The 26,427-nt window shown below is 35.5% G+C and overlaps 1 protein-coding gene across 2 annotated transcripts; it reads right to left on the reverse strand.

Annotated features, from left to right (window-relative positions):
- Positions 1–18,842: 18,842 nt before the first annotated feature.
- On the reverse strand, positions 18,843–22,812 carry LOC137736903 (GLABRA2 expression modulator-like). 2 transcript variants are annotated; one of them, XM_068476221.1, is made up of 4 exons: positions 22,298–22,812; positions 22,086–22,187; positions 21,145–21,416; positions 18,843–19,276 (listed from the first exon to the last, which is right to left on the reverse strand). In XM_068476221.1, exons 1-4 carry the CDS (start codon positions 22,626–22,628, stop codon positions 19,091–19,093), a joined length of 891 nt encoding a protein of 296 aa, XP_068332322.1. In that variant the 5' UTR covers positions 22,629–22,812; the 3' UTR covers positions 18,843–19,090. The 2 variants fall into 2 exon arrangements, with proteins under 2 accessions (XP_068332322.1, XP_068332330.1); XM_068476229.1 differs by having other exon boundaries at positions 18,995–19,292.
- Positions 22,813–26,427: the final 3,615 nt, after the last annotated feature.

Here is a 26,427-nt window from a genome sequence, read left to right on the forward strand (position 1 = left end):
GGTAGAAAGCGAACAATTTTTCTACATAGAAGGTTAATGCTTATAAAGTCTAACTTACTGGGATGCCTAACCATGTAATGTTGTGCTTTGTGAAGGATGTTGTGCCCTATGCGTAATAATGTTGAGGAAGATCAGATGCATCTGTTCATTTATTGCCAGGTCACGAAGCTGGTTGGGAATTTATATTCGGTAAGACCTTGTAATTTGGCTAGTAATAATTTTGCTTATGTTCTTGGCTGGTTGGATTCGTTGGATCATTCTGACAGGGAGGACCTTAGTGACCTTAGTAAGATTATCTTAATGTGTTGGCAAATATGGAATGATAAATAACAATTGTTTCAGAAATATCAATTCTACTCGGGTTCTTTAGATATAAGTCCATGCAACACTTATTTTCTTAACAAAAACCCATCTCATTTTAAACATCTAAATAAAACCCAAATTTGAAGTAAACTACCATGTAAACAAATAAATACCTATTATTTTCAAACTATTTACAATTGTGCCACAACACTCTAATTATGTTAATGAATTCAATTATCCACCATAATTGTGGGAAATAAGTGCCTTATTATTATAAAATTATCTACTTTATACTTCTCTTACCATCATAGATTCATATGACACACCTCGACCCAGAAAGTCCACTTGGACCCTGAATCGAGCTGTGCTGGCCGACACCTGGAAGGTGACGAAGCCATAAAATGTGATAGTGTATAGAAAAATGAATAAATTTGAATCTAAAAGTGTCTAAGTACCAGAGTGCGCTACGAGTGGGAGCGAACCCATTTCACACGCGATGTCAGAGCATAAGTAAGGTACAATAGTGTGGGTAAGAATCATACCCTCAGAAATATCCATCAATACTAAGATTCGCCACAGATTCTTGTCGATACAAACTCAGCAGCTAAAACCTGGAGGGCACCAAACAGAAGATGTGAATAAGCAATAAAACCAAGCTTCCCAAAGTTATTACCTCTCTAAAAGTAATGCCCCTAAATGTAAAACCCGTATCGTTTTCCATAAGACAGTACAACATATATACATATAGCCAAACCATACTCAGAAATGACCAAAACCACGGTTTGCCATCAACTCCACCATACATTAATAAGTCGGCCAAATGAACTAAATCAATACAAAGTGATATATCAGTCAGAGTCATCTAAAATGACATGTACAACTTATCCATATCTCATCAATCATGGCTAGCATATAAGTCGGAGTCACCTATAGTGACCTGTACGACTTATCCATATCTCACCAATCCTGGCTAGCATATAAGTCGGAGTCACCTATAGTGACTTGTACGACTTATCCATATCTCACCAATCCTGGCTAGCATATAAGTCGGAGTCACCTATAGTGACCTGTACGACTTATCCATATCTCATCAATCCTGGCTAGCATATAAGTCGGAGTCACCTATAGTGACCTGTACGACTTATCCATATCTCATCAATCATGGCTAGCATATAAGTCAATAAGTATACCTGCACACGAATCGGAACCACCTAAAGTGGTCTGTACGACAGGACTGGGTGTAAATAAATACGCTCAAGTGCTACGATCACGTAAAGACTGGGCGAATAATCGCAGGTCACCTACGAGTCGGAACCACCTAAAGTGGTCTGTACGACATGACTGTGCACCTACCTTGAATCCAAGGTGAGCGTAAGGTGCGGGAGGTGAACATCATGTGAAGGACTGTGCCCTGGCCACGGGCGGGAGCACTAACACCGAGGTGCAGGTTTATGAGCTCTCAATGCATCTCAATATAACATGTGGAACTCATGGCAACCAGTACGATAATATCAAAGTTGCCTAACACATAACTGTAGTCATGCTATAACTCAATCGATTCAACTAATACCATAAACTCACCTGAACTTACCTGGGTGTCGTAAGTTCACCTTTGCACTTGAAAGCATTCCCAATAATTATATGCAAGTAATATACATATGGATATACCATGATGCAATCTAATACTCAACCATGTCGTAGCATTTTCAATTATAAACAATACAGTGAGAAGTGTACAATCAATAACGCCCTACTCCCAAACTACTTATTTTCAGGGATAATTATCCATGACAACCCAATTAACACTAATTTAACAAACTAATTCATAAAACTAAAACTTTCCTTTACCAATTTCCTTCGCATTACTCAATTTCCCAAGCAAGGCTTTTGTCTCAAATATTTTATGGCTGCATCTAACGTCTCGTTAGACTGCCTACGTACCCTAAACAGAGATCAAGCCATTCGTAGTTCATATAGTACTTCAAGCATTCACAATAATTATATATGAAAGTAATATACCTAAACAATTTAAAAGTTTCGATAGAACTCCCAACAATATGTACGATAAAAAGGAAAAGATCCACTTACCTGGAGTCCACGCTATGATTCTCTAGTGCACACATCGAGGCGTCCTGAATGATTGGTCCGTGTGACCAATTATCAAATCACATCTCAGAACTCTTATCCGAAGGATACGTAATTCACATAAAACACAACCTCAACGACATTCTAAAATAGTTTGAGACCCATTGACCACAAGTCAACCGTCGATCAAAGATCGACGGTAGGGTTTACAACCCTGTATAACTTGACCCGGAAGATCCGCATATCAGATTTCCAATCCGCAACTCCCGACGATCCACAATATGTTTCTACAATAACATATTAAAATTTCATTACAATCCAACGGTCAGATCTCCGCCAATTGCCTAAAACAAGTGGTCGTGAACATTTATTTTACTAACTTACAAATCCAATTTAGGAAGATCCGTAAGTCGGATTCCCAATCCATAAATTCCTATGATCTTTAAATATTACGTATTATAATGTATCCAATTTTGGTGACGATCCAACGGTCGGATCATCGATTCACATTTTTATCAAGTAACGTATCGTAACGAATTTAGGTTCCAACTATCAACCTACGTCATTCAAATGAAAAAACTGAATTCAAGACATTTAACATAGCCTAAAAATAGCATTGGCGGCCCACTGGCCACGCGCCGCCGCGGGTGGCGGTCGGCCGCCCCGACTCGCCGGAAAATCCAACTATTTCCAAAAATTCTCAAACTTCACAGGAATGAAGATCTCAGTGAGTGGAGCAACTTTCATACCTGCCACGAAGTCCAAAAGTGGACGGAAGATGGTCAATTTTGCCCACAAAGCTGGCAGGTGCCTAAAACTTCCCGACGTCGATTCGTCGTCTACGGTGGTCCAACGAGGTCAAGGTTGGTTGGGTTTTTCTCCTGGGATGATGGGCTACAAAGCCCAAGTGGTGGCATCGGCCATCGCTTTGCCGATTTGCCGGAAAATCGAAAAGGGTGGCCGGAGCACTATTGATTTTCGTCAACTTTCGTGGCCTCAAACCGCCTTATACCATGGTTAATCAAGGTGGTTCTTGGGTGGGTTTTGTAGAGGGGAATGAGAGCTTCAAGATGGTGGTGGTGGCATCGAAAAACTCTACCGGAGTTGGCCGGAATCGGCCTTGGAAAATGGACTCGCGGTGGTGCGGGTATGGGTGCACAGGAAGCTTTCCCCTCTTTTTTTTTTTTTTTTTTTTTTTTTTTTTTTTTCTGTTCTTTTCTCCCTCCATTTTCTGATTGGGCTTCCCCCACAAAGTGGGGATTTAATTTAAATAAACATTAAACCTTGAATAACCAATTTCGAACGTCCGTAACTATACCGTTATAATCCGAACTCGCAAACGGCTTTCGCCTATACGTTCGTACCAATGAGTACTACGAGGATATGCTAAAAGAATAAGTCCCACATCTCTCAAGTCAATGGTCAATGGAAGTCAAAGTCCTTGCCTCTAGGGCAATTTCGTAAATTCACGCTTTTAAAATAAAATAAAACCGTAAAATTTGGAACGGGTTGTCACACATATGTTTCATTTATTTTATTTGTTTGACAATCATTGTAGGTAAATTATTTTGCATGTATGTATTAGGCATATTTTGTTAAAATTGTATATATGCGTGCAAATAATTTATCTATATTTTTATGTAAAATAATATGTGATTAATTAATTTTTATCAATTGGCTAAAAACATTTATTTATTTTGTAGGTAAATTATTTTTCATGTGATATTACATATATGCTAGCCGCATTTTGTTAGTATTATATATAGTGTGCAATCAATCGACATTCTTTTATTTTGTAGGTAAATTTTTTTTTTTTTTTTTTTGCAAAATATTGGTATTTAATTAATTTTGAATAAAAAATATTTATTTATTTTTTAGGTAACTTATTTTGCATGTATCATTAAATATTTTACTAGGAACCTATATTGTTATTATATATATGTTGTGCAAAATAATTCACCTATGTTATATTTAAAATATTGATAATTTTGAATAAAATAACTTTTTATATTTGTAGGATATACTAATTTACCTGTTAGCATCATGTGAAAACAACTATACAATGAACATTGGTATCATGTAAAATTTTGTTATTAAATGCATAGGAATCATGACATTTAAATTTTTTTTCCAAATCCCCATAAGGTATTTGAAGACATTTAATTGAATGAAAAATGTAGATAATAAGTGAGAGATCCAAAGTAAGTGTTATTAGGGGTAATTTAGACATCCAAAAATACAAATTTTGCCAAGTCAAACTTAATTATGGATATTGCTTAGTTGGAGCCTAGCCATTGGGTTTTTGTTAGAGAAATTTACCATGATGGATTTTAGTTAAAGAAAATTGAATTCCAAAGGGTGTACTCATATTTTCAATAAGAAAAATAACTGCGATAACTCCGTGGTTATTAAGTGACACCCTCCTGATCAAAATTATGTTAAGTTGAATTTTGATGGTTCTGTGACTAAGGACAAGGCTGCGGCTAGTTTTGTTATCCGAAACAACATCGGGCATCTTATTGGTGGTTGAGATATGAATTTTGATCGTGCCACTATATCGGAAGTGGAGCTGAGGGGTTTAAGGGACGGTCTTCTGTATGCTATAAGGAAGGGATATCTGAATATCACGGTCTTCTGTATGCTTGTCATTCAGGCAGTTAAAGATCTTGGCTCACCCCCTGGAACCTGGTCCCTTTCATTGAAGACATGAGGTGGTTGGCGTCCAAATTTTGCAACATTAAGTAGAACCATTTTTCAGAGAGGCTAATTTTGTTACAGATGCCTTTGTCCGTCAAGATCTCTTCATCTCTGATTGCAATATTTGGGACCATTGTAATCCTAGCTTTGCTTCTAATGTGCTTTTATTTGACAATATTGGAAATGGTTGTATTCACGGGTTTTCTCTTTAATGCAAGATTTTTAAAAAAAATGGACAATGACTTATATGGAACGAATTCATAGCCACGTGACGCCCTTTGTTTAATAATGCATTGTCATGTGTAAGTTTTTTTCCACGTGAAAATGTACTATTGAATTGGAATGCCACATAACAGCGAACCGGTTCCATATAAGTTGCTTTCGGAGTCATGACCTTGGCTAGATCATATAGAACCATATCCACCATGAAAAGAAGAGTCTTCTTTTATAATCCTTTGAAAGTAATTATTGTGAATATTTATTTTTTTTATTTTTATTTTTTGGAAACTAGGAACTTCATTCCAGGGTTAAAAACCCAAATAGATACACGAAAGCCTACCAAGAGGCAAACACCAAGCAATACAGACAAAGACGAAAGCAGTGAATGGGGATACATCAAGATGATGCTTTAACCAAGTGAAAGCATCAACCCAAAAACCGCCACAACAAAATTAATCTAGACACGAAAGACCATCATTGCTCAAAACATGCACCAACGAAGATGGGGGTTTATCGACCCAACCAAAATCACACATCTTCGGAAAACCAACCGACACAAGAACATCCGCCGCCATATTGGCTGATCTTGGAACCCAAGACTAGCAACAGTTCTAGAAAGCCCCACTCAGCTGTTTGACCCTTTCCAAGATAGGATAAGCCTCCCAACTGCCATTTTCAAGTGAATCACAGAGGCAAGAGACGGCTTCAAGAGAATCCGATTCGAGAATTACAGAGCTAATACCCAAAGAGGCACCCAATTCACACCCACGAAGCAGCGCCGAAGCTTCAGCCGCCACAATTTTAGTACTTCAGATACAATGCCAAACAACAAATGGTTCAATCCCTCAAGGAAATAATAATAAAAAATTGTTATTTAGGGCTTTGGGGTTAATTGCTACCTAAGGTAACCTAGCTACACGGTGATGAGTCATGACCGGACATTTTAGACCACATGAACCAAATTGGGATGAGTAGAATCTCTCATTCAGGAAACGTATATGTCTGTAACTAAAACTGAAATATTGCTGCCTGTGAGTTTGGATGTACCAAAAAAAATACTTACGGCTTGGGGTAAATGTTAAGTAGGGGTGGGTGCGGGTTGGTTTGGGTCGATTTTTGGCCAAAATCTAAACCAAACCAACCAAGCTAGGTCCAAAATAGATCAAATTGGTTAACCGAATGTGGCGGGTTGGTTTGGATTGGTTTTCGTTTTGTGTAAAGATGAAAATACATAATAAATTTCTCTTCCAAAAGCAACAGAATATAGCACCAATATGAGTGATTGCTTAAAGAAATACACAAATGTGCCCTAGTTCTTCTCGAAAGGGACTCTTAAATTTTAATCGGTCTTCTCGAAAGGGACTCTTCCAAAAACCGATTGAACCAATCGGAGTTGTTCAATCGGTTTTCTTTTTTTTTTTTTTCTTTTTTTTTTAAAGCCCAGCCCTAATGTTAAGCATGCATGCCAACTTTTAAATTTTAATTTTTCAGAAAATAGAGGGACAAAGCCTAAAAACAACAATCACAGCATGCTATATTTGGGCTGACAATGTCAAATGCTTGCTCCACTAGCATCCAGTGCTTACACCAAAATTATATGCATGTATGTATGTATATAAATATATGTATATATATTCTCTCTTTCTTTCTCTCGTCTTTGAGTGAGTGAGTGTGTGAGTGATTATTCTTTTAGCCGTTGCAAGTGTTGTTGCGTGTAATTGAACACTCTGAGGCTGCCCATCCCTTCCTGTTTGGTGATTGTAATGAGTAAGCTTATGACATTTGCATGAACCTCATCTGTTCATCAATGTCATTACTTTGTCCTACAAGTTATCATTGTTTATACTGAAAAAAATTTAAGCACAGGTTATCATGATCCGAAAATGAATATTACTATGATAATTTAATTCTTGCACAAGCTGCGGTAGTCAAGACTCTGGGCAACTAAAGCAAATTACTTTTTCTTAAGGAATAAATTGTTTTTGTTGGCATTTTAGAAAATATGATTTCATTTTTTTTTTCTTTTTTGTATCAGAGAAAACCCTGATGACCTACTTCTTAAGAGCATCGCGAAGACTCCATATTTATGTTAATTTAGCTGTTCTCTAAAAAATATTTTTGTTTAAACTGATTTAACTTAGTATCTCGAACAATATTAACTATTAAAAATCATGAACTTTTTATAATTTTCTCAAGAGAGGGCTGCTAATAAAGGGAGAGACCAGTAGTGAGAGTTATATTTTCATTAAGCTTAGCTTTGGGTTATATTCCTTCTCCTTTTAGTCAAATTTAACCGTGACTATTCACTATAAGTTTAGTTAGTCAATATGAAATGGTTAATCAATATCAACATTTTGTTGCTTTTTGATCTCAAATAGTTAATTATGAAAAGTGTCTTGAAGATGCTCTAATTGACAGATTGTGTACAAGTATTTCTAGTAACTCCTCCTAACTACAAATGGTCCGAGTAATGTACATGATTAGGTATATTCACACATTTTTACGTTTGTAAAGATTTAATATTAAGATGTCTAAGTTTGTTTCATTCTAATTGTTTACTATTGAGTCACTAGGATCAATAGCTTGAATTGTTGGTAAATATGCAACCATGAAAAAGAAGATTTCAAACCTTCCACAAAGTGCAGAAATGAAAATAACAACAAAATAAAAATAAAAAGCCTACAAGTGATTAGGACAATAAACCTTAAACATGCAATAAAAACAAAAATAATAGCTGAGAGCATCTCCATTGCAAAGACTTCAATTCTAGACCTATATTTTCATATTGGGTCCCAAAAAGGTGGTGACTTATGTATTTTGGTTTTCTTCTTCCATGCAAAGACTCAAATCTTAAAACTCAAAGACTCAAATTGTAACAGTCATTTTGAGTTTTAAGATTTGAGTATTTGCCCTGAAGAATAAAATATTGGACTCAAAACTCATATTTGAGTTTTAACTTGGCAAAATTTCTAAAATGTAAAGTCAATATATCTATATGTATTAGGAAAGAATAACGTTAGCGATATTAAATTTTTTAAACTAACTAACTGATATATCACTAATAAGAAACAATCACGTTAATCAACACTTAATTAATAATCCAATCATCTACTATCACATAATTTGGTTTGTAAAATTGGCTTAAAAAATTTGATATCTCTAGCATTACCCATTAGGGAATCATATGAAAAGGATGTTATTATTTTAGTTTTGATCTAAGAAATTCAATGAATTATAATTTAATTATGCGCATCGGAGATGATTGGACTCAAAAACTTAAATCTCATTTTTCTTAGATGAACAAAAAAAATTTCTAGTTGGCTCCACCTTAACCCAAATTTGGGACAAGTTCTTGGGTAGGGAAACCAGAATATTGAGGTTGGTGTGAGAGGGAAGGTGAGGCCAAAATCGGACAAGGTTAGTATGACAAATCCAAGGGTACGACTTTTTTTGTATTTGGGATTTGTACAGACACATAATCCGGGTGCCAAACCTCATAATTTCTTCAAATTTGAGTCTCACTTTCCCTAAAAACCCAAATGAATTTGATTACTGTTGGATGAGTTTGTTTTTAATTTATCAATTACACAAATATCAAAATTTAAACTAACCAAACACTAACTTGAAGATGATGCGCGAAAATACACTCCAAATATAACTCATCAAGGGGCCGGAACAGTAGAAGAAGAAGTGCAGCGAGAACATTTTGGAACACCAAAAGTAAAGGCGGCCTACCTAAATCTTAGACTAGACCTATGATTGCCCACTTAACAAAGTCTAAGGCCACGCACCGACATGGCTTTTTGTAATGAAGCTATTTATTATATTACTTAATCAGACACTTAGATCATAAAGCATGATCATGACTGATAAGAGATGACTGATGGACAGAGGGTTATCATGATTCATCAAGAACACCATTACTTAATGGAACAGTAGAATTGCATACTTTGAGAAAAGGAAAAGGGTTATGTATGAATGCCATGAAAGCATTCATAAAGGTTTCCAAATGTGCAGTGCAGCAGCAGCAGCAGCAGCAGCAGGATTATCAGGTTCACATAAAATATGGCCAAATAATTAATTTCTGAAAATAAATAAATGGGATTTTCTAGCCATTGCATTGCTAGCCAGACTAGTTCTAAAAGCGAGTTCAGCCGGACAGTCCTTTATTTTTATTTTTTTTATTTTTTTTATTTTTTTAATGAAAAGTGCAAATGAATGAAAATTTATTCTCTCCTTTTCTTCTTCACACCGCTGCTCATGACCCAAAAATCTGAACATAATTTTAAGTTCTATCTCTAAAGGAAAATTAAGCTTAGTAGCTCTTTACAAAACCACCAACCAAAAATAGTTTTACTCTCAAAATGTAATCTCTACTGACCGACGAAAATATTCTTATTTTAATATATTATCGACATAATATTAATACATTCCCGACACAATGCAAATAGGTTATTGACACAAAATTGATACATTACCGGTACACTGTTAATACATTATGAACATCATAGTTTTTAGTAGGAGGCTTTTAATTTGAGAGTATTTTCGTCAAAGAGGACTAGTAGAAATTGCATTTTAAAAACAAGACTATTTTGGTTGGTGTATTTGTAAATGGGCTAGTAAGCCCAATTTCCCATCTCTAAGAGCATCCTCCAGTGATGGGCTCTATATGAGTCTAGAAAAGTGATGGATATAACCAATTTTAGAGCTCCGAGAAATATTTGGGGTTTTATAAAAGAATCTCTCCCAATTAGGGACTTTATCTTTCGGGCTCTATATGGGGCTATATATATTTATTTATGTAGTAATTTGATTAATTGACAATTTTTTTTGTGTTAGCTTTTCTTAAGTTGATTTTTGGACGTGATATATTAATTTTTTTTTATGAACCCTTCAACCTAAAAGGTTAAAATTGTGACAAAGTTAGATTTCATCGCTTATGAATCGTTTGTTCGATTAGATTCTCTTGTTTCAATCTCATCCGTTGAAAGAAATAAACCCCCACTTTGCCCTCTAAAATAATTTCATTTTCACGTATAACACAACAATTTACCTAACACCGATTGATAAATTAGTATCAAACAATTTTGAGAAAAAATTATTTGAAAATTTCACCCATCAATGCCCATGAATGTTAAATCAATTTGAAATTTTAATGCTTATGGAATTTAAAACAATCATTAATTAGCCAAATTGCAAAAAAAAAAAAAACAAAAGTAAGAAAAAAGAATTAAAAAATAATAAAATGAGAGTATAAGTGTATTCGCAGGTGGAGAGAGTGATAGAATTTTGCTCACATGGGTTCCTACTTTTTTGTGGGACCCACTGTTTTTTTGGGTTAGATGTAGCCCGATTTTATGCTACCCAAGAAAGAAAGTTGCTAACCCCAGTGGTGGATCTAGTCCTATTTTCCGGCTCATTAGGGATGAAATTTCTCGCTAAGGCTAGAAATGTGGTAATCTCATGGAGGATAAAGCCCCATTAAAGATGCTCTAAAACTATGAAATTAGTATTAAGCGCTGAATCGATATAACAACTTGATAAATCAAATAAGAAAGAAACTTTATTTTGTAGGGTTTAATGATGAGTATTTTTAGATCCGGAAGGAGGAGGTGACATATGTAGATGTATTTTGGATTCTCCTGTGGTGACGGTGATGGGTTTTTTTTTTTGTATGGAGCCTTAGGCCATCTCCAATGGAGAGGTTAAAGGTCTAAAAGCTAAAAAATTAATTTGATTTGTCCAAAAACTCATTTTTAACCGATGGCTAGACTATAATTGTCTGGAGCTCACCAGACCATTATTTGGCCAAAGAGGCATTAGACAAGCCAAATGTAGCCCTCCTCTTAGCTTTTTTTTTGGAGCTCAGCTCCTTATTTGCAATAATTGATTCAAATTCAACAACTAGATTTGAGAATATCCAACGAGAGTTTAACTAAATTAACAAATAAATTTAAAGGATAAACTTAAAACTAATAAATTATTGAGAGGGCTATGTTTAGTTCATTCGGTTGGAGATGGTAAATGAGTATGGCCTAACACTATTCTTTTAAAAATATTTTTTTGCACAACTATAATTCTGGATGGAACTATGTTTAGTCCTTTCGACTGGAGATTGACTTAAAAAATAAGAAGTAAATAATTTGGTGGTGGTGGAGGCTTTGTTTAGTGCAAGTTTTAGATCTTGGCCGGTCACCTTCTTCGTTTACAGATTCAAATTGTGAGTGTCTTTCGATGGATATTTTCAACTTCGTAGTCATGGTGTGAGGGACAACAACTGAAAACTTTTGGGAGAAACATATGGTTCTTCTGGGTTTCATTCGGAAAGATAGATGGGAGGGGAATAGTATGGGAAGATGGAGAAATTTTTTATTCCAACCTTTTTTTTTTATTATTTGTTATTAGTGGGTGACACATACACATCATTTATTTTCAAAGCCAAACTCATACGTGGAGTGATAGTCCGCTTGAGACTCGCTTTAGGGGCGAGTCTTTTTATCATTTTCCTAATAGCTTATTTACTAATTCGTAATCAAAATATGGGAAATGAATTAAGAAGAAATTGAATTGATAAGTAGTTGGAGTAAGCTGGAGTTAGAATTGGACTTATGTTGAGTTTACTAAAACCTTCTAGAATCGAAATAGAATTAGTATAGATTACATATAAATTGTTTACTATTCACCTAATCAGAGTGAAAATCAATATAATTACTAAAATGCTCTTATTTAAAATAAATTATTTTTTATACTAATTAATAGAAAAAATCTTGAATGCATCTATTCACTAAAAATATTATACACACTGAAATTATAGTCTAATTAATAAAAAATTTATTAAATACAAAGAAAGAAAAAACAAGCCAAACTTATCTCTATAAACTCACCCCATCCCCACCGTAACACGTTCTCTCTCCTCTCTTTATCCATTCTTTCTAGTCCATTGCACGATTTGCATTCAAGATTTTTTTTTTTTTGCAAATTGAGTATTGCTACACTTACCATCTAGTTGTATCATCATTTGTATCATTTATCTAACAGAGATAGAGCCCGCACAACATATGTGGGTCTCATCTCTATTAGAGAGATAATACAACTAGGTAATAAGAGTAGCACTTTCGTTTCAAAATGCAATTCATTGGGTAGTGCTATTGACACACCTATTTTTACTTCTCACACTCTCTTAGTCTTTTACCTGGATTGAATAAGTTGAAGAAGATTAATGGACAAAAATTATTAAAGTTGTATGAGGGGTAAAATGAGTGTGTGAATATCACTTTGATGACAAACTCATCACAGAGAACCCATCGTAACTTTGTCTTTCTTCGTTTTTTTTCCTCTACTTTTCTCGTAAGTCCAGTACATTTGATTTTAAGATTTTCCGGTTCTTAAGGACAAACAGAGAGAGATAGTGGGGAGTGATTGCAGTGAGTCTGGGTTGTGGGGTTAAGGAGGGTGGATGCGATGGTAAGAGAGGGGGGAGGGGCTTTGGATAGAGGCGCTAGCAGTGATTGGCGGTGTTGGGTTAATACGAAGGTCAATCTTGATATTTTAGAAATAAGTGAGGGTATAATGGAAGAAAATCTATTATGATTCCTACTACAATCCAGAATTCAAATACCACCTACATGACGAGAGTTTATTACTTCTAAATTTTAGAGTTGGATTTCAAAATCCGTGTGGTTCCCATCAACTTTTTGATTACCCAATATTCGATAAACATCAAAGTATTCCATAATCATAATTCAATTATGTATTTGATGCAACGAGCCATAAATATAAATGAAGAGCATAATTGAAATTCACATAACTCCGTTCTACAAAGACAAAGCTAGATCATTACTAATCCCCTTTGGCCTCCCCACCCTTTAATTCGTTCAACACAAGAATGATCAACTGTCTTATTGATTGACCTAGATATCACTGGGATATACATTGGATTTGATGCAGCACGTAGGCTCACACCTTGCGCTATGAAACTTGTTTGAAAGTACTTTTAAAATAATTATTGTTTTAAGGATTCCTGCCTAGGTGCTAGGGTACCAGTCATCTCTCCGATTAATCCCTAGACTTTTGAAAAATTAAAAAAAAAAGGCACCTAGACCTGCTTAGGCGCCCACCTAGACTGCCTAGGTGCCCATCTAGACTAACCTAGCGACTTGCCTAGGTCGATTCTTATTTAGATAGAAAATAGATAATCTTCAATTTGCATTTTATTTTTTTAATAAATTGTAAGAGACTTGTTGAATACTTAGATGAACACACATTATATGCTTTTTTCCTATGTTTTCATTATGTTCTAATACTTTATAATTTATATTTCATTATATTTTGCAATATGTATTCCAATGAACTTATATATTTTTTAAGTATAAGTAAACACTTATTTATACGATATATAATACATATACTTAAATCTACCTAGTCTGCCCAGCCCCCGCCTAGCCGCCTAGGCGCTAGACCCTAACCCGCCGCCTAACTAGTGCCTACCGTCCTTTAGAACCTTGAAAATAACAAAAAGAGCTTTTAGTGAAAATGATTTTGGAACCAATCTTTAGCAAAAATGCAAGTGAATCCTTAAAAAGCACTCAAAGTTCTTTTGAAACTCAAAAATATTTTCTTTAAAAGCATTTTCAATCATTTAAAAGCACTTCCAAATGAGTCAGCAAATTTTCTTCAGTAGTATGAAACTATTAACTATTGAGTAGTTCAGAAATAAATAATGAAGATTGACTCTAAGGAATCAAGTGATGAAGATTGTTTAAAAAACCAAACTACTTGGTAAGTTGAATGGCTGAAGACAAACTCTTGGAAAATAAAAAAGAAGAAAAATCATCGTATTTGAGCAATGGTGTAATAGACAAGAAAAATAACTATTTACAAGGGTCTTAGTCCACTAAACAAGTTACAATAAGCCGCAACTAGTATTAAGCTGGTTACTTAGTCATCAATACATTGTATAAATCGAACTTGATATATTCTCCAACAGTGATCGAATGCCACTTAATTGACTGATCATGTGCATGTGTAGATTGATTAGTTAGAATACATTGTTTTATTGAAACGTAATGAAATGAAACAACATTCCGTAATACATGTTATGTTTTAACTAGACAAAAAGGGAATTGTTATTGATACTGAAAAAATCTCATTCTACACTTCAAACTTTCTATATTTGAAAAGAAAAATACACTTGTAAGGAGTGTAGAATGAGATTTTTAGAGTGCCAATAACACTGCCCGACAAAAAAAAGATTTGTAATGTGTGTAATATAATTGCAATTGCTTTAATCTGATTTGAAGGTCGAATTATAGGGTGAAATGAAATCCTAAGACAAGACATTTCTAATTTGTGTAATCTGACCGCAATTGCTTTAATCTGACTTTAAGGTCGAATTATAGGGTGAAATGAAATCTTAAGACAAGATAGTTGCGCGTGCAAATGTGATATAATCTAAATCTAATCAATTATCAAAGCATGTTTGTAAACAGTTTAATGTTTGAAGATGTTTTGATTTGGACATTATAGGGCCAATAATTAGAATGATCAAAGTAGGATTTGTAGGAATCATCAATGCCGAAAGAGAGAAAAAGCACATTTGATGCCCAGCCCCACTCACATAATCACCATCATCATCTCGTTTCAACGGTGAAGACCTACAAGTATCGAGGCCGGCCTTTTCTTGAATCATAAGTAAGTGAAGGCCAATAAGCTAGAAAACATGCTATTATTTAGTATTATAGTTCAGTAACATTTCTCTTTATTCGTAAGTGAGAGATTTTAAATTTTAATCTTATTAATAACGAATTTGAAACTAATTTATTCATCCATCTTTTTACAGTGTAATTAGTGATGGTTACTCAAAGTAATTCATGCGAGTGAGGTGATTCCAAACTTTTGATTGATTGCGTACAAGGCAAGTGTGCTACATCATGGCTTATTTGTACTTACTAATTCTCACAGATATCAAATATTTGGCTCTAGTGTTTCTTCTTCTTGAACAAAATTTGTCGCAAATCTCAATATATAAGAAACTCTGGGTTCATTTAATATAGAAATTAATTTTTTTTTTATATATATTTTTCAAATTTTTTTTTTTTTTAAAAAAAAGGAACATTTAGTATAGAAATTAATCATGGTTAGCTGAAAGGATACGTGGCAGAATTTAAGGTGTATGGGAAGCATACACTATAGTTTATAGTGGTGAGTAAAAATGCACTCAACTTCAAAAGATTCAAAGAAGATTTACTTCAGACTCGTTCTACCATGACGTTTCATTGTATGATAAAAATTTGTTATCTAATTACACATAAGAATAAAGATAAATGCTCAAGGGACTCTCTCAAAAGTGAAACTCTTCATGGTCTCTATGTCATCTCATGTTTTTTTTACACAATATTTTATAATGTTGACACGGAAATGTTAAACTTTGAGGTGACAGAGAGTCTATATAAAACCCCACTTTTGATAAAGTTCCTTGACATTTCTCAACAATAAAACTTAAAAAAGTTAATAGTTTAAAAAAAAATTTTATTTGAAAAACTGATGTCATTTATCAAAGAAATTTCAAATTTTCAAAATTTTTTATAATAAAAATTAAAAGTTAGAAACTAAATACTAAAAATTGAAGAAAAATAAATGAAATGATTATCAGCTGACCCTTATCTTATAAAAGGATCTAGGTTATTGTGATCCTAAAATTTCTTCATGTTACGTTTGGATGCGAGACTTTAAAATTCAAAGAAATTTTGGACTCAATTTTGAAAATGCACAACAAGAATAGTACCAAATTACTGATGAACTACAAATCCATTACCAAAACATAACTGCATTAAAGGTGTCGCTTGAAAGTTCCCTTACTTTCGGGTCATTTTATCTTATTTTTGCAGATCATGTTAAAGAATAATAAAGTCTCACGCTGAAAACATGGTTGGATCAATTACAACATATATTGAATGGTTTAATTGCTAATTGCTTGAGTTTATGTAGCTTTAAAGCCCCTCATGGAAACACAACATAGGCATCTCTTAAGTTTTGTCTCATGCTAATAAAGTCTCACACATATCATGTTAAACCTCATGTTTGTGTTTTTTTTAGTACATCAACATTTTTACATTAAGGAGAAGGGGAGTTCGGCAAAGTCACACAATGGGCAGCCTAATTTGGTATTGAATTCGCCATCCACGAGATTCGAATCTAAGACCTCTCACTTCTAGGTGAAAAAGACTATCATCAGACTGTAATACTGAGTGGCTACATAATTTGTGTTGTTAAGAAAGGCATCTTGAGTCTCTACATAATTTGTGTATACATGAACCATCACATGAGCATAATAGCAAGAAGTCTGAGTCTCATTCTAACCATTGACGTAGGACAAGATATATGTCAATTATATAAGAAATAGAAAAAAAAATGTAGAGATGCAAATTTAAGTAGTTGTGCGTAATGAGAATTTAGACGTCCGATGGCAATCTATTTTAGTTGTTCAATTTCTCTCTCACTCACGAGTGACTTATTTCATGATGAATAAGATAGAGATTGAATTGTTAAGTTTCATTCAATTAAAGCCCAAACAACTAATAGTGATTTATATCAAGCTTTGTTGTTTGGGCTTTTTGTTCCCTATGGTGTCTTATAGGTTCCTCCTTGGGCCTGACAAATTTGTAACTAATGGAACCACAAATTGAGGCCTAGGTCCTTTCCAAGTAACAATCCAATGGGAGGCTACATTTCTTGGATCGGAAATCCAAGTGCAAGAGTAAGAATCCCAATACAACTTTAGAGCAAATCCTATTGTTTTCCATACGTACCCTCTCATTGGCTCCGTAAAAAACTTGCCAAATATATTCTGATTCCCATACCCAATGGGTTACTTGAAACTCAAGTAAACAGCCCAGAAACCCTAACCGTTAACCCTCTTCGTTCATTTTCCTTCCTATATCCCAAACATTAACAACTTTTGAAAGTCTTCAAACAATCGGCTAAGAAATTTTTTTTCTTTTGCTCTCTAGAAGTTAAAGAAAACTATGATGTTGGGAGAACCACAACTACAAGGAATTCAAGGTTTGTTCTATTGAAACCATGCCCCTCCTGATCTCCCACCAGTCCCAAGTCCACGACCCTTGATTCAAGTTCATAGCAAGCCTTTTGAGAAACAACTGACAAGTAGTGATGTGAGGGATGACCAATCTAGGCTCTCGATGAGCAAAGAAGATGTCGAAAATCACATCTTCCCGTTGTTGAAGGATGACGAAGACCCTAACCAAGGCGTTCATGTCACAATTTATGACATGGATGGTAAAGAGTACCCCATGGTGTTCAAAACTTGGATGTCCAAGATTAATGTCCTTACTGGAGGCTGGAACAGTTTTCGTCAGGATCGCAGGTTGGTTGAGAAGATTGATTTTGTGACAGTGTGGGTTTTTCGGAATGTGGTGAATGGAAGCCTTTGCTTCGCCATCACTTCAAGAAGGTTTCCGGCAGTGTCCGAAGCCATCAAGAGAAGAAAAAGGCAGTACTGAGACAGCGGACCGCCGTTACAAGGTCTGTATACATATTGTCCTTACGAAGGTTTATTTTAGGGGTTTTTCCTCATATTTCTGATTCTGGGCATAAGGTCCAATTATTAGGGTTCTTATGATGTTTAGGCATGCAAATGTCCGGAATTAATATGTGATTATTGGTTCAAGGAATGAAAAACAAATATATATTAATTGCTTTGGATTTCTTTGTGTTATTGTTTTATGTTGGTAGTTTCTTCTAGTTCGGTCTAAATCGTTGGGGTTGCTTTTTCCAATAAACGTTAATTATATTTTTTAATGTTACTTGTGCCAGTAACCGGTTTATGGATAAGTGCTCTTGGAGTAGTCGATATGGCCATGAACTTACATGCCTATGACTTCGTTTCTCAAGGAATTCATGTAGCTGAAGATAGATCAGCCTTATGAAAACCTTATATTTTAGAAGGAGGTTTTACTCAATGAAACACTCTTTAAGAGAACTTTAACTTTAGCCGATGGTAACCAAGAAACTACCAATTTAACCTGGTAGGTCAGGAATGCTAGACTTATCAATTTTATCTGGTTAACCGTTGGGGCTCATGCAACCCATGTCGAATTTAATCATATTAATGCTTCATAGTTTTTCAATTGCATGAGTATTGGCACCATGTTCTAATTGGTCGTGCCAATAAATCAAAGGATGTGTTTATTAAGTAATGGAAAATGCCAGAGAGATGGTAGACAATATTATACCACCTCTCTAATAGAGATATGGCCTATAATGTTACAATGTGATTTACCGAATATAATCTCCCTACCATTACCCAAAATGTAACGCCTCCCATCAGCTACTAAAATTTTATAAGATTTTATGCGATTTGGAAGTTTCACATCAGTTGTGTGCATAAAGAACCACCATACACCATATGAAAGAAACTTCCATGCCGGTGCAACTTCTTACCCTTCCTATCCGTCGTGTAATTGAGAGATAGGAAGGGTACGACAGTGACATCAGGGAGGGACATATTTTTACATTGTATAGACTAAAAAAAAGCAGCAATAACCCTGAACATCATTCCAGTTATACTCCTCGAGAAGTACAATCTTATGGAAAATGTAATATTACTTGATCTAATTTTCACACGACTTCAAACAAACTTCACAGTGTAGCATACATAACCAAAAGGTCAAGATGGTAAAACGTCAAATAATTTAATCTATAAATTTATCAGTTATAAAACATCTTACGATGCGAAAAAGGAAAAAAATTCTGTGCCGCAAAGAATTTATCAAACAGATGAGCTCCGCGCATGGAGAGCTTCTTGTAGGCAGCTGGCTGCACCGTCGTAATTTAAGAATCCCATAAACCAGAACTCATGGTTATCGACGGAGATAACCTGAATGTACTTTTCAGCAGGATTGGATCTACTTGATGAAGGATTAACTGCTTTAAGCTGATGTAACGGGATAACCACCTATTAATATTCGAGACTAACGGGAAATTAGTTCAAATAACAGATAAAAACTCGTTGACCAAGTACAAACAAAAACTCAGAATTAGAACATAATATCTTCTGAAAACACTAAGTCGCCAAAATTATTATGTAAAAGAATAGGATAAACAAGTACAAAGTCTAATAGACCACATATCATTGAGATAAAATAAACAAAACATTTCAACAAGATAGTATTAATAAACAAAACATTTCAACAAGATAGTATTAACACTCCTGAAATTAACCCCACTCCCTAGTTTCCTTCTGCCAATGCAATCTGCAAAGTTGTTCCTTGTCTTTCTTTTCATGAATCATAACACAACACAACACATACAAAAGTACAAACATGATATGACTACAGAAATACTACCACCAGCAGTTGTGCGACTCAGCATATTTTATAGGGTAAACTATCATTTGACCCCTTGAACTATTACTCCAGTTGAAATTGACCCCCCGAACTACGTTTTTGGTAAATTAACCCCCGGAACTATTTGAAATCAGCCAATTGACTCCTTATCGGTAGATTCCATCCACTATTTTGTCAAGTTCAATGGAAAATTAGTCTTTCCTTCATCAGTTCTTACTTGTCAACTATAACCACCAATGAAACCATGACACGTGAAAACAAAATAATGTGTAATGACAATGTGAGATGGTCTGTTATGTAAACATTTGGTTTTTTTATGTTTTCTTATTATGTTATATGTTTTTAAATTATTCTCTATCCATGTGTCAAAATTTTATTGATGGTTATAGTTGACAAGTAACAATTGATGATGAAATGACTAATTTGCCCTTGAATTTGACGGAATTGATTCCGCAATCTAACGGCAAGGGGTTAATTGACTGATTTTAAATAGTTTAGGGGGTTAATTTCAACTGGGGCGATAGTTTAGGGGATCAAACTGCAATTTACCCTATTTTATAATACACCTTCATCAAGAGTCAAGAAAATTATAAAAGGAAGAACATAAGAAAACAGAGTATAATTATTTACTATAGCCTCCCCCGATATACTAAAACATCAATCCTACCTGCAACATGGTAATTATTTATAGGTTTTGTTTACAATGCCAAGTGAATTCACTTGCTAATCTAGCCAAAACCTTCAACAATGTTGAACTAATGAAGATCACAAATTCACTGAAGATGACAAAGAACAAAAGTACAGAACCAAACTATCAAACCTGAAATTCTATAACACAAATCATGTTGAAGATTTAAGTGTCTAACTTGCAAACAAAAAAAATGCTGCTCATCCATTGGGATCTAGCATGTTATTCTTATGCTTGCCCCTCGAGACAAACTTCCTTTTGAACATCCATTCCAAATTCTATTGTCCTCATCGTTTGAGGTCAAATAACAAAAATGGTTAATGTGAGGCTAAACAATCTCATAAACAAGCTCACTTGAAGATTGAAACTCATGAACATTTTTTTCCTAAAAAGCCAAAACTCAGCTCGGCACTTGCCCAACTCTAAGCAACATCTATTTCTTTTTTAGTAAGAGTCTTGAAGACTTTCTGTAAACAAAGTTGAAATGGAATACTTGCAGTACAGAGGTTCACAAGCTCCGATAGAATTACACCAGAACAAAAGTTATATACCTTAACTGTAGCATATTAAGTGTTGATATAGTCCTATCATTGTCGAATCTATGTTCCTTCACTAATTAGATGCAGAGTCACAGTCAAATTAGAACACAACGGTGTATTTCCCCAAGATGGCTAGTTGCACGATTTTCTAATTTGAAAAACTAGAAATTACTCAATAATGCATCCCTCAATATAGTTGCTAGTTAAATGAAATCCCATATTTGAAAAAACAAGGCATGTGCAAACTTACCTTGTAATAGCTCCATTCAGTTTGGCTCTCAGCTTTGTATGAAATGGGATTATCACTGCAATAGGCAAGTTTTGCAGTAGAAACATATAAAACTCCCATGACTGGACCAGCTGATGTGGATAAGTAGCATGCAAATGAATTTTGAAGTTGCTCCTCGGGAGTTGTCTCAAAAGTTGATCGAAAGATCTTCTCGTAACCACCTTCTGCAAGGACCTTTGTTCCTTGTGCAATTCTTCCCATGGCAGCGTCAGTGAAACTGGGGCTTGTTTTTACTAGCTTGAAAGAAAACGGGATGATTATCGACTTCATCCATCACAATCAATGCTTAGGATCAACAAAATGCACAAACTAAATTTTAAAACATAGAAAGAGGTAAGATAAACAGAGAAAAACAAATTGGGGAGATCAAGTAGAATGCAATCCCATTTTCTCTCATGAAAGCAGACATTTTTCAGGGCATTCAGTGTGAACAAAACAAAAGCATTCGATGGGATTAAGTTCAAACGGTTAGAAAAACTAGAGGTTGGTACTAAAAACCAAATGTACTTAACAACTTTCAAGCACCCCGCTAAGCGTTTTATAAGAATTTTGGCTAATCTTCCTCCAAAATTTTAAACTTTTGATTCTCATGTCAATCAAAAGATCTACCAAACAAAATTAGAACACACCACACCTGTACTTAATCCGAATAACCAGCAACGAGTAAGGCGTCGAAAAATTGAAATGTGAACCCCTAAATATATCTGTAAGAAATCGATGATAGTAATCCACCAAAACCATTAAATGGCAATAAACAAAACAACCAACTACGCCGATTTGAACCTAATCTTAATACAATTCCCATGATTTCGAAATATATATACATTGAAATTAATTGAAATATAGTAAATCAGCAGAGATCAACAAGAAAAAGAAGAAACAAAAAACAAGCAGAAACTCACAGTGCTGCCACGTGTTTCCAGCGAGATCCTCCGCCTTCTTAGTAGCCTCCCCCACCGACTTCCTCCATCTCCCAAACACGTTCCGTACAGTGTCCACGGAATCTAACCATGCACGCATACACATCAAATACTAATACACAAGCTTCAAATCTATATACGAATGAAAATACATATAAAAATACGTATGAAAATACGGAAGCACGGATACTGACCTTTGAATGAGAAAGATTGTGAGAGCATAGGGGAGGGAGCCACGTAGGGATTGGATCCCTGATGGGAAGAATGATCCGACGCAGCGGCGGTATTGTGGGACTCCGACACCAATTCCGGGCTCCAACGAACCGATTTCTTCGACCCCGAACCCGTGGGGGTGGAGACTGCCTCCGTCGAAGTCGGTTGAGCCTGAGCCTGCGAGGCCGTCACGAAGCTCGCCCAGTTCCGATCCCCGTTCGGAGCTTGGGCTGCGGCTTTCGGGTTCGGATCCTGGGCGGCCGGAGTGTGCGTTTTGGCGTCGGCCTCGGTGGTGGGCTTGGGCGGATCCATTGTTCTACAAGATTCCGGTGCGGACGCTGGATCGAATTGGCGCGTGATGATCTGTTTTCTCTGTGTGTGTGTGTGTGTGTGTGTGATTATTTTGATTTTGATTCTAATCTATTTTTGTGTTAATCTGGAATTTGTAAATTCGAGGGTTGACAGGGAAGAAATGGGATCATTGGAGGGACGCGTTTAGCGATAAGGACGGTAAACTGTGATACCGATAGACTCTCGTTTTATAGGACTTCGGACCCACCGTTGATATTCCCTCTCTGAACTTCCACGTGTTTTTTAATTTTCTGTAAATGTACGAGTTTATTGAAGAAAGGTTCTTCAAATTTTAACTCAGACTTAACTTCTGTTCACAAAAGAAACATTCCTCTCTAATGAATTTTATAATCATTGCAGTTATACCAATGAACATATTAAAAAAAAAAAACATAAGTGTTCAATTTCTTTTATATTGTACAAATTCAATTTATGTATGTACTCCCAAGAAACATAAAATACTTTACTCTATTTCATATTTCACATATTGGGAGTAATTGAAAAAGCCAGACCCAATACAATACAAGTGAGAGAAATCATTTCCCTCTCTTTCCTTTTTTTACGCCCCCACGTCGCCACATAGGAGGGACAACGGGATGTAAAAAAGGGGATCCTATCAACTTGGGAGTAAAATTTAAATTTTAGTTTCTAAATTTATCCCAACTTACTCTAACTCTTGGGCCAAAAATGACTTTTGGGCTAAAATTTATTTTTAGAGCAAATTCTGGGCAAGATTTAAAGTTAGTGGGCTTGCCCACTACTGCACGTGGACGCACCCTAGAAGGAGACACACAAACAGCACAGATGCGCCTAATGCCCTCAACGCACGAGACGCTGATAGCGCGGGGGTCCCATGCACGTGGGTGTGTCAGCCAACATTATGAGCCCAACAACTATTTCTTTCTTCGAACGGTGGGGAGCAACGGACCGTTGGATGGAACCAACAGTCCAGATTCAAATTTTGTTAATTTTTAGTTTTATATTTATAAATTCATTAAATCTGATGCCTGAGACATAATGTGATCAAATCCAACGGGAACAAAAAAGATCTAACGGCCCAAATTTAAATCCAACAGCTAAATAATTAAAAAAAATTATATTTATATAAAATTTACCCAAAAACTCTATAAAAGTTGTGGCCAATTTATGTGACAATGGTTAGAGAGGTGTGGCAAGAGAGAGAGTGTGTGGAGAAGTATGTGATATTTGAGGGTGTGTTATTTCCCCTACGCAATACCTTTATTTATAGTAATAAGAAAGAGAAGAATCCTTGTACTCGAAGGAAATACAGTCCTAATAGGAAGATAATAACTAGTAATCAAATCTATCTAAGATTTACACAATCACACTTTAATATAATATCTATAACTGTGAAATCCTGTCCCCGGATTTCACTGTTTAAAATTATGTATTTCATACTTGTATACGTAGTCTCAACCCATCTATATTTACAGCGTATAATTTTTTCGATTAATAAAAAGATGAAAACGTCCCTAATGGACTAAACATGATTCTTCGAGATAGTATTTGATCCTACATATTTTTCCAGGTTTCTTGGCATATTCATATAGTATGTCTCAATACGAAAGCGTGGCACACACGAAATCTGATTTGGAGTTATAATGAAGATTTTACGAACCTTTGAACGTTGAGGGCAAATTGGTAATTTGACATTTGGAACATATGTGGCTTTGTTTGGGGTGCCATGTGGGACCTAGGGAGGAGTCCCCAATCTTCTGGAATGCTCTCCCTTTGCTTTTATCTCCCGAGATTCTTCTATCCCACGTTACTCACGAACTCTCTTTTCCTCCCGTGAACACCACACCACTTCCACCTCTCAAATTTTGGCATTTTGATTACTAGAACCACCACAATTTTTCTCTCCTCACCACAACGAACTGAGTTGTGGGTTATAATTTGTGAAGACTGAGCAAAAATTTGAGAAGAACCAAGTTTCAAAAGCACTGTTTTGAGCTGTGAGTTTCCCGATGTTTTTCTTGTTGATTTTGACTAATAAATCCGGTGAGTTACCCAGTTTTTCGCCCAACCAGTCACCTTTCAAGTTGTTTTTCGGTCACCTTTGGCCACCATTTGGCTTCCAAACAAGCGACGATCGTTTGTGACGCCTCAATATTCGTACTATAGAGTCATAACGCGGACTACAGGTGAGTAACTTTAATATATATATTACTGGTTATTACCCAACGTGCTCGTATACTTTATGGATACAACATGATTTTATAAATGTGTTTTATAATAAATTGTTACTTTTAAATTATCCCATTGATCTGTTTTATGAAATGTGATTTGAAATGCATATTTGAGATATGATTTGAATTGTATGTTTAGTATTATGTGATGAAATGTGAAGGCTAGTAGTAGATTGTTAACCATTTTCATGGGGAGTTATTGCTTCGAAACTAGTTTCATATCTCGTTTCATCGTGCCATTTCTCGCTTTGTTGAGATGTTCTAAATTTAGTAACTTGTGTTTTGTCTTGTTACTTTGAGCCTTGTTAGTTATGTTTCTTGGACTCTACTCGGTTTCGTTGAGTGGTCTGGGACTAGGTTTCGTTGGAGTTTCGTTAAGTGGTCTGGTTCCCTGCTCCCTCTGGATTTTGTTGAGTGGTCCAGAATCTCTTATACTTTGCGATCTCGTTGAGTAGTCTGGAATCGTATGCTGCTTTGAATTTCGTTGAATGGTCCGAAATCCCTTGTACTCCGCGATTCCGTTGAGTGGTCCGAAATAGTATCCCACTCCATTGAGTGGTCCGGAATCCCTTCTACTCTGTGATTTTGTTGAGTGGTCAAGAATCCCGCTTTGTAGTTTGGTTTCGTTGAGTGGTTCGGAATTCGATGTTGTTGGATTTCGTTGAGTAGCCTAAAATCACATTCATTGACTTCGTTGATTTGTTGATACTTGGAATTGTAGGCTTCGGTCGAACTATGTCACTCTAGCTCTACTTTTCAGTGTACTGTATGAATTATAAATTATGATCTTTGTGGTTTGTTTTACAAAGTTGATGGATGTTTGTGTGACTCCTTTGGTATTTCAGTGGTTTGTTTATGATTTTATAAAGAATGAATTGATATTTGATGTTTATAAACTGTGATTGATAGATAGATAGGTTTTAATATTATCACATACGTCGAATTATTGACACTCACACAAGCTTCACAGCTTATTTGGGTTGTTGTTTGCCCATTGCACCATTCCCACAGTTTAGGTGGCAATTGCGCAGGTTTTAATTGATATGGGAAGCTTCGGGGTAGCATTCAGAATTCAAAGCTTAGAGTGTTAGGTTATCGCTATGTCTTACATTGTACTTTCTTTTGGGAACCTACGGGCATGTCTTGGCCCTGTGTCAACATTGTAAATTTTAGTTTAGTGATTTAGTTTGTATTTCCGTGGCACCCCCTAAGTTGACCATCGCATGTCGATCCTAGATGTATGTTGGGATTGGGGCTTGACAATAACACTCTTCCTTAAGTGTGTAAATACTCAAGTAGATTCGTCATCAAGTAGGGTTGAGGAAGTCGACTCGTTGGCATCGATTTTGGGAACATGCTAGTCTTAGACAAAGGAATATGGAACTAAGTCTCACAAAAAACCCAATAACTATGATAAAACAAGAGGCGAGACAAAAATCCATAGTCTAAGGAAAAGTGCATGAGAAAGTGCAAAGTCAAATGAAACGTGTACGGGACGTACATCAAGAATATGACCAACCCAGGAAGGGTGCCTAATCAAAACCTCGTTA

This window comes from Pyrus communis, chromosome 1, assembly GCF_963583255.1.
Source record: "Pyrus communis chromosome 1, drPyrComm1.1, whole genome shotgun sequence".
In the NCBI taxonomy this organism is placed as follows: domain Eukaryota; kingdom Viridiplantae; phylum Streptophyta; class Magnoliopsida; order Rosales; family Rosaceae; genus Pyrus; species Pyrus communis.